This window comes from Centroberyx gerrardi, chromosome 11 (assembly GCF_048128805.1).
Source record: "Centroberyx gerrardi isolate f3 chromosome 11, fCenGer3.hap1.cur.20231027, whole genome shotgun sequence".
Classification (NCBI taxonomy): domain Eukaryota; kingdom Metazoa; phylum Chordata; class Actinopteri; order Beryciformes; family Berycidae; genus Centroberyx; species Centroberyx gerrardi.
The window spans coordinates 27,308,983-27,318,808 of NC_136007.1; the positions used below are offsets into that span (position 1 = coordinate 27,308,983).

The 9,826-nt window shown below is 42.3% G+C and overlaps 1 protein-coding gene across 1 annotated transcript; it reads left to right on the forward strand.

Moving 5' to 3' along the window:
• The first annotated feature begins 7,285 nt into the window (after nt 1-7,285).
• LOC139931385 (transcription factor ovo-like homolog lin-48) lies at nt 7,286-9,735 on the forward strand. Its single transcript, XM_071924876.2, has 4 exons — nt 7,286-7,396; nt 7,621-7,853; nt 8,201-8,390; nt 9,136-9,735. The coding sequence occupies exons 1-4, from the start codon at nt 7,297-7,299 to the stop codon at nt 9,456-9,458; spliced, it is 846 nt and encodes a 281-aa protein (XP_071780977.1). The 5' UTR covers nt 7,286-7,296; the 3' UTR covers nt 9,459-9,735.
• Nucleotides 9,736-9,826: the final 91 nt, after the last annotated feature.

The following is a 9,826-nucleotide window of genomic DNA, read 5'->3' on the forward strand; positions in this document are numbered from 1 at the left end:
ACGCCCCTCTGGGAGTAGTGAGTTATCTGTTCTTATTATTTGCTATGCTTCAATAGCACTTACTAAGCTAGAGCCACACCTTAATTGATTGAACATTAACTTCCTTCACTTGATGATGTAAGAGGTAAATACATAAATGTGGTAGATGAGACACAGCATACAATACATCTGATAAAAACACAATGGCTAATGGCTAAACCCAAGGCATATTCTGGTAAGTACTTTTATTTTGAAAAATATTTGTTTGACAAAAAATATTTTTGCTGGCAAATAGTTACAACTAGATTGAGCTAGCATCTAGTTTTGCCTTCTAGATGTGGAGTTTGGGCAGCTAACAAAACATTTTGGCTAATTGCAGGCTACTACTGAAAGACAGCTAACCTACAAGAGCGTAGCAGACTAGTAGAGTAGATCTATTGTTCTTCACAACACATTGGTGAATAATGTGGTTATCCTGATTCCAGGACTGTAGTAACTTCAACTACAGCAACAGTTGATGCTGCACAGTTCGCTAGGCGCTGTGGGACTGTGCAGCACTGTTCTGTTTCTGTGCGGACAAGTAGAGCAATGCAAAGTGAATCCTCTTTCTGTTTTGGTTGAGGCTCTATCTTTGTGCCATAAATCAATCCTGTACATTTCACACCAAATCGCACCCTGGGACAAAGAGAATTAACAGAGAGGGTAACACATAGAATTAATCAATCATGCCGATGGTCTCATTTCTCTACAGCCATTATACTATGCTATCAAAATTAATTTGAGAATGATATATTGAGGTAATTACTCTATACATAGACTATATGAGTAAAACAGTGGGCAACTGTCTCTATCTCTTCTCTTGCTTGTATAAATAATAGTCTGTAATAGCCTGCAGTTTGGCCAGCTAACTCACACACACATACACACACGTGCGCATGCATACACACCAAACCATCTCACTATCCCTCGAACTGAAAGAATGACAAGGGCGTGGCAGACCATAAACACATTCAGCAGTCTAACATGGCCTCTTGTCTATTCATGTTCAGACTGGTCATTCACCTGAAGCAAATAAGACCTGCCAGAGAATCAGCCGTTCAGTCTGTCATCACTGTCAGTGCATTATACAGTAGGTGCCTCAGGCCAGCAAATTTTCTTTGGACATACATGTAAACAAAGCCACATTTGCCAATGATTAACAATAGTTATCGGCCATTTTTATTGGCTCACTAAAGCATGAAGTAAATGGTTGTAAAACCTTTTCATACTTGGTTCTCCTTGGTAATAACAGTGGGGAGAGTGTCTTACTACAGTGTTCAAAACAGCACATTAAATAATAGCGAAATTAAAAGTGCTATATGAAGCATTTTTAAACACCTTTTGCATTTATTTCAGCAGCATGTCACTAGTCAGACATTTCGGCATTACAGTCTTCTTCAGCACATCCAGAAACAGTCAGAGGCAGGATAAGCTGAAATACAAAGTTCACTGTGTACTTGTTAAAGTGTCCATGTGGGTTCTATTATGCGGGAAAGTCTAAAAGAGAATTGAGAGTTTCAATTACAGAACACAAGAGCAATATCAGGGAACAGTCAGCGAAGGTTCCAAGGTATTGAGGTAGTACAGCCACATAAAAGGGGATGAAATAGAGAATTGCTATTGTTGCAAACAGAGGTCTTCTGGGTCTATCTGGGCCTTAATTAGGAACTACAGTTAGGTTGTTTTTGTTTTCATATATGTCACTATGAAATGTAAATGGAAAATGTACTTCTGTTGCTTGCTGATGATATGGGGTAACCGCGAAATGTGCATTAAAAATTGTATTATATTATAGTACATTGAATGAGCATGTCTTATGTCCTGTAAACAAAATGATTCATTGTAATGCATGGTGATAGAATATAAATAAGTATCCTAAAGATGTTTATGATACGATGTAATGTTACTTGTATACTGGTTGGATGAATGTAAAATGTCTTCCACCTGTATATAATTCAATCATTGCATTGTTTCTGAATGGTTAAAGAAGGCTGTAATGCCGAAATATCCATAGTAATATGCTGCTGAAATAAATGCAAAAGATGTAAGATGAGTGCTGTTTTTTTTGTTTTTTTTTTAACCGGGCACCAAACACGTTCGGGTGAGATGCCCTCTTCCTGTTTTGTGCTGTAAAGCAATCTCCCTTTGTGCCATGTAACAACGCATTATGTAATAACACTGCATTATGTAATAACATGACAAAATGTAATACATTTTCACTTCATTGTGTAATAACACCCGCATTTTGTAATAATCTGCCGCATATGTAATACATTTCCCAGCATTTTGTAATAAATTATGACATATTGCGGTAGTTATTACAAAATGCGGGAGTTGCACTTTATACAGTGCATTATGTAATAACCAACCAAAATGGATGTCTTCATCTGTACACGTGTTATATTTTTAACAATTAAGCTAAATTAAACTTCCCAAATATTAAATTAGACCGGCGTTATAGTTGACTCTGATCTTAGTCTAAATAGCCACATAAAAGCAGTAACAAGATCAGCTTTTTATCATCTTACAAATACAGCCAAACTCAGGGACTTCATGTCAAAAGCCGACCTGGAAAAACTCATTCACGTTTTTAGTGTGCTTGCCGTAGGCAGAGCACACTCTTATTATCTCACATACTTATTATTTTTCCGCCAAAAAGTTTGGCACGCTACTCCTCCTACAAAGCAAAGCTAGTGAACGCCAAGTCTAAGGGCAGGGGCGTTGCAAGGGCGACAAGCACACTTAAATTTTCTTTAGAAAATTTAGCCTTTTCTAGTAGGTTAATGCTCTTTATTAGACAGTGGGTGGCTCTTAAAAGAGCCTTTGAGGGCAAACAGCGTGTAAGATCAGTGGAGCTCGAAGGCCAGAGCTGTGCAAATGTTTTATAGAAACACTCTATTCCCCTCTAAATTTAGGTGAGTGCCATCCCTACCCAAATGATCCATGCCACTGTTGGGATGCTGAATGCACCCCATACCCATGTCTGACATGAAGCCAAACATGACCCCGTTGAGCCACCGCCTGGTCCTTTCGAGGCCGTACCCGCTAGCAGCGGTCTGACCCCTCCAGTTCCAGCGAGGGAGGATGTCCGAGAACATCAACTTAGTGTTGGGAAACAACAAGTCGATTTCCCTGATATCCGACTTCATCCGCCACATCAAACTGAGCCTGTCGTTCCCTGCCATGCCGATGCTGTTCCCGCCGAGGTGAACTACCATCACATCTGGGTCGTCGCGGGTGGCCGCCCGCGCCGAGCGGAGAAGAGGCAGCAGCTGCTCCCACCGTCTACCGCCTCTACCGTTCCAGGTGACATGGCAACTCATCCCCAGGTTCTGGTCCACTTCAAACGCTGCTAAATGCGCCTGCAGCCTGGCAATCAGCGAGCTCCCGACGATCAAAACGCGAATACTGTAGTCTGCCATGGTGAGGAGACCTACAGACTATGGCGAGCTTTGCTGCATTTACAGCATTATGCAGAGGACCATAGACCAGCCCCTCACTGTGATTGGCTCAACAAATTGACACTGGCCAATCACGTGAATGCTCTAGGTTGCACGGGAACACAAGCCACTAGCATATCAACAAAGTTGCTACATACCCACGGCAACGTGAGAATCAATATTGCATCAATATAAATAAAGTAAAGTAAATACAATGCTGGTAGGCCTGAACACCCAGTGATCATGAAGAGTATGATCACACCTACATTCGCGCGCAGCTTTATAGTCGCTCATGTGGCCGTGACGCTATGCTTTGTAACTGGAATAGGCTATAACCTCACAATAACAGAGGAGACAACGATGACGTCAGCAGAACGGTCCAATGAGCGGGGGAGCGCAGTATTTTGAAACATCGTCCGCTCTCGCTCCGTATACGCTGCCCGGCGAGAACTCAAGCCCGCCGTCGGAGACGAGACGCGGGGGGGGGCGACCTCTCGTTCTAGCCGGGCGGGCGACTGATTCCCCGTGCTTCACGAAGAATCTGCCGTCTGGAGCTCATCCGCCGCCCGAAATGGTTGAGAGGCCGCTCTACGTGTGTGACTCATAAGGACTGTCCTATTACTTTTCCACGAGATCTATTATACGGTTTTTCAGATATTCACGATTAGGCACATGCCATTCCTTCAACCAACACACACACACACACACACACACACACACACAAAACGGCGTTGACAACGCTGTGAGACAAAGACTGGCCTCACACACGTCCGCTTGCCTCTGAGGCGACGCAACGATGACGTCAGCAGAACGGTCCAATGAGCGGGGGAGCGAAGTATTTTGACTAATCGTCCGCTATGGCTCCGTATACGCTGGCCGGCGTCTAGGAGAAATCAAGCCCGAAAAATTGTCTTTTAAACCCATGTCAATGAACTGACTAAGAAAGTAAAATTTCAACTGGGTTTCTTTGTTTTGGAAATAAGCAATGCCTTACCATGAGTAGTAGGATGCAGATTGTATAAGCAACACTTTTTATCAGTGCTTGATTAGGGTGCTGCTGGGTGATGCATTTTATAGGGATTGCTCTTGTTTTTCTTAGTAGACTTTCTTATTTTGTCTGCATGTGGATGGTCTGGAAATAACTTGTCTTGGATTTTGTTTGTTGTTTTGTTTTCTTGTAGTTGTGTACACAAGTCTGTCATGCAAACAAGATCTCGATCTCAATGGGACTTACCTGTTTAAATAAAGGAAATAAAAAAATATTTTAGGACATTATTATTTAAACTCTTTGTGATCAGACACAGTTTGGACAAAGTACAAATGGTTTACGGATTTACGGACCGACATGCTAACAACTGCAATGCTGCACCGCTTAGCAAAACTAGTGAACGCTAAGTCTAAGGGCAGGGGCATTGCAAGGGCGGCAAGCACACTTAAATTTTCTTTAGAAAATGTAGCCTTTTCTAGTTATTTCTAACAGACTACTGCAATGGTCTTTTGACAAAGCTCCCCAAAAAGACCATCAAAAAGCTTCAGCTTATTCAAAATGCAGCTGCTAGAGTTCTTACAGGGACCAAAAGGTCAGACCACATCACCCCGATTCTTAAGTCACTACAAAAACTAAAATGCGGGGAAATTTATTACATATTGCGTTCAGGCTGTGTATTACAAAATGCGGCAGATTATTACAAAATGCGAGTGTTATTACATAATGAAGTGAAAATGTATTACATTTTGTCGAGTTATTACATAATGCGGTGTTATTACATAATGCGTTGTTACATGCCATAAAGCAATTCAGCAGATTTCTCACAAAATCTGACCCGTTGGCAGTGTAAAATGCAGTGTAGAGTGCCAGTCTTCTTAGCAATGATTTTGTTTGTTTATGGTAAATATACTTTTTATGATTTATTGATGTTAAAATGCTTCACATAGCACCTTTAAACAAGATTTCATTTTACTGGGGTGCTCCTCAAGGATCCCTGGTGTACCCCACAAATCACTGCACCAGGACATCCTTCTTTCAACAAATATTCCTCTTATCTGTTTTCATTTGTCCTAATCTGCAAAGCCTACATGTGTAACTTATCTCCAAATCAAGTCAATGGACAAATAACTCTTGTCTAGACAGCAGTCATTTAAAGGGCCAGTAGTTCTGTCTTGTATTTTTGAAGAGTCACAAGAGAGAATTTCCACCATCTGTGTGTGTAAAGTAAAGTGGAGCTGCCTTTTTACCATTTGATTTCCATGCTGCAGCACACAGGCTGGTACTTTGCATACAGTTAGAGCGCAGCTCCGGAGGGCAGCAACACACAGTACAGTCAACAGTCTCCTGCAGGCACTATAGGAAACGCTAACACTACAAACTCTATCATAGCTCAGTATTAAGAGAATTTTGTTAATACCAAAAAGCACTAGGAGTGTTTTACTCATACACATGAACAGATTCACACTTACAGAAGTAACATTCTGACTTTTATCTTCCCTCAAATAAATAAATAAACAAAACAACGAATACATACATACATTTTACATTTACCTTTTAGGCATTTAGTTGACACGCTTATCCAGAGCAACTTACAATGAGCGTGTTTGTCAGGTGAGGTTCCACAGCGAATGGGTTCCCTGGTATGAAAAATTTTGAGGACCATTCATCTATTCAGTGGGCAAATAAAGATGCCTAATAGCTATTGTTCTAACTTTGGAAAATGCTGCTCAAATTTCGGACATACATACATACAGTACATAAATGAATGTACTACCAAGGCAGCGCCTGCCGCTGAAACACATTTGTACTGTTCATGATTCTCCGGATGAGCTGCGGTGTTCTTGGAGTGACCTCTATTGGTATTTGCATGATGGGGTTTAGTCTCTGGCTGCATCTGTATTTGCCATGCAGAATCCAGTGAAATAAGATGCGTGGAGTTCATTTCCTCTCGTGCACGCACTCTTTTCTTACTGGCCGTGCAGACCATTAGACAAGGCTGAGAAGTTTCATTTCAAACTTCTCATTCTTTGGTGGTGCAATTGCTAGACAGAGATGTATGGATGCCTGAGTAATACATTGATAATCATTGCTGTAGATTTGAGAGTTGTGGGCATCTTAATTCGCCTTCTTAAAAACAAAATAGTCTAGTTGTGACACCAGAAAGATCCATCATGTATGTGCATTTATGTAAACGACACAGTCAACAGCAAACAGTACATGCTTGACATCTTTTCAATGCCTTTGAATGGCCTTTGTCTGCATTTTTAGAAGCTCCGTAATCCCACCGAACAATTGAAACAGAAAGAGGCGAAAAAAAAAGAGACAGGGCTGATTTACCTAGCAGTTAAGGTTGTGGCTCCTCTGTGCATGCTCCTGTTACTCAGACCGTGCCCTTTGTCTGGGGCCAGGGCTTGGTCCGGGGCCCAAATTTGCATGCCGAGGGCCACTTGAATGCGAAGGCCCCCGGATTCTCACTGCCTGACATGCAAAACCAGTGGGGGACCAGTTAAAGCGGCGCACGCGCACAGTCAACACAGGTGTACACCAGTCAAAACACTCCCCATCCCAACCCCCCACCCCCCACCTCCAAACCTTCACCACTCTTCCAAGAGAGTGTTATGGAAATGAGAGCTGTGATTTTGTTGGGCTACCTTGTTGGCTGGTTGTCGAAGGATGAGGACGGGACGTTGAGGGCGAGGCAAGGTGATTTCTCGATTGGTCCTTCACAGTAGCTGATCACAAACTAAAAGCAGTGTGGCATTTGAGTGCAAGGACTGTAAATTGAGGGTCAGATAAGAGGTAGATCAGCAGATATAGAAGCAAAAGAAGGAGAACGAGAGAAAGCAAAGGATGCCAAGGTCTTTCCTTGTCAAAAAGAAACAGGCGGCATATGGTGCGTGGCGATGGAAAGAGCCGGAGCAGATGGACTGGAAAGAAGATACTATAGTAGGTAAGAGTATCAAGACAAAGTACTATCAATTTTATTGTCATTGTTTCACTGCTGATTCATCATTGGATTATTTCAAATTAAAAAATGTAAAGGAGTAAGTAAAGACATACTATTTGGATTAACCCTAGTAGTGACAGACTGTGTGTCAATTATCAGTTATAATTCAGTAGAACCTGTTAATTTACTAATGTTAGACAACTGAAGTTTTCTTTGATCCCTTTTAGTGAGTGAGAATGCTACGGAACAGATACTCAGCAGCCCTGATGCCCCAAAGCCTGCCGCTCTCCCTCAGCCAGTAACTGCCTTAGGACCTGGGACAGCACAAGAAATAAGAGTGCCAGTACCACTAGCAGGACCAGGAGGGCCAGGGCCTGGAACAGCCCAGGACTGGTCCACCCTGATGCCCCAGGGCCCCTTCTACCACCCCAATGCACTGGCATTGGCCAGCCGAGCTAAGGTAGGGTCAGAGTTGTTTGTGAAATATATACTGTATCTCCTGTGGGCTGGCTTTTACTGTCAATTGTGGTTCCTAACAAAACCATATTGTAAAATACAGTCAATATCAATTGCTTACTAAAGCACAATTTGCTCAGTTTGAATCCCTAATGAACAGAAATTTAGGAATTCTAGGATTTTATTTTATTTTTTTAACAAATCTGACCGTCATTTCACAAAACTAATAATTTGTTTATTAAATTGCATTTTTCACCTATAAGGTTTGCCCAAGTACGTTGTTTTTTTTTCACTTTCCTAATCAATACGTTTACAGCAGTGTTGTGACCCCCACATCTCTCACTCTACTAGCCCCGCCCCCGTGCGTCCCCCAGCTCAGGAGACTTCCTGTGTTCGGTGTGTCACAAGGTATTCCCCCTGCAGCGCATGTTGACGCGCCACCTCAAGTGCCACAGCCTGGTGAAGAGACACCCTTGTCGGTTCTGCGGCAAAGGATTCAACGATACCTTTGACCTCAAGAGGCATATGCGCACACATACAGGTGAGGGATGCATGCACACACACATATCAAAGAAAAAAACATTAAAACAATTGAAGCCCTCCCTAGATGGTATAGCAACATGAAGACAAAAAGACATACCAAAACTTTAATCGAAGGATTCCCCTCAGGTGTTTGATTGTGGAAGGGCCTTTGAGGGTTTTCAGGTGACATAACATATCCTGTGGTGGCCATGTTGGAGGTCCTCAGCTCTTGGGCCAAAGTCACTATGAACAGCTGATTTCTAAACATATGACTTGGCCATCTCAACAGACTGCAATAGACAGTTAATTTCTGTGCTAGCTGTTTTTGACTGAGAAGTGATCATTTCCCCACTGATACATCTGATCAATTTTGTGTTTAGATAATGTTAGCTTGTTAGCTAGCTACCCATATCTGCTCAGCTAACCATTACTGTCTTGTGAACACATCTGATTTGCAAATGAGCTAATGCATAGTAGAAGCTAACATAACTAGTGGCTAGTAGTTACATGTTAACATTAAATATCAGTTGCATTGTTAAATGTTGTTACTGTAAACAAAACCAAAAACCAGAGTAGGGACTTGGACCAATTAAAGGGGCAAGCAAGGGCTAAGGACAACAACAAATTTGAAAACAAATTTACTTTATCAGACTATCGGTATCAGACTACCAGTATTGTGATGCAACTAAGCCTCTATAATCGAAGTACATACCTGCATGTACACGCACACACAAAAACCACCCACTTCTCTTCTCCTGCTGCAGGTATCCGCCCCTACAGGTGTGAACTATGCGAGAAAGCCTTCACACAGCGTTGCTCTCTGGAGTCCCATATGAGGAAGATCCACGGCGTCCACCAGCAGTACGCCTACCGCCAGCGACGCTCCAAGATCTTCGTGTGCGAGGATTGTGGTTACACCTCCAACCGGCCTGACGAGTACTTCCTCCATGTGCGGCAGTGCCACCCCGGCAGCCCCGCCCTGCGCCGGTACTACCGCCGCCAGGCCCATGAGAACGGCAGCTTTGCACCAGCTGACCGTAAACTCAACCCCTACCTGCTGTACTCAACCCCTGGGTACTACATGTAAGACTGATTCTAATGCTGCTGAAGTTATCAGCTAAGCCTGAGTTTAAATATGGACTTCTCTGGTGGGGTGTAGCTAAAATGAGATGCAGTCATTTTGAATAGATTTCTTTGTGCCTTAGCATTGTCTTCTTATTAAAAGAAAGAGATGCACATCACTGTTAAATGACAATGTTGTACAGCTTCATGGTACATTGAATCAAATTTGAATCTTTTATTAGTTTTCAAAAAAGTATTTGTGTTGTACAATCATCTCTGATATCTGTCAATATATCTGTACCACCCCAAGTTTAGATCACCAGTTCATAATGTGCATTTTTTTGTAATGCCGCAATTGTTTTGCATATTACTGCACTTTTTACTAGGCTATTT

Coding starts and splice junctions, on each gene's coding strand:
- LOC139931385 (XM_071924876.2), top strand. CDS start 7,297: ATGCCAAGGTCTTTCCTTGTCAAAAAGAAACAGGCGGCATATGGTGCG. Junction 7,854..8,200: donor CATTGGCCAGCCGAGCTAAG/GTAGGGTCAGAG, acceptor TCACTCTACTAG/CCCCGCCCCCGTGCGTCCCC. Junction 8,391..9,135: donor GCATATGCGCACACATACAG/GTGAGGGATGCA, acceptor CTCCTGCTGCAG/GTATCCGCCCCTACAGGTGT.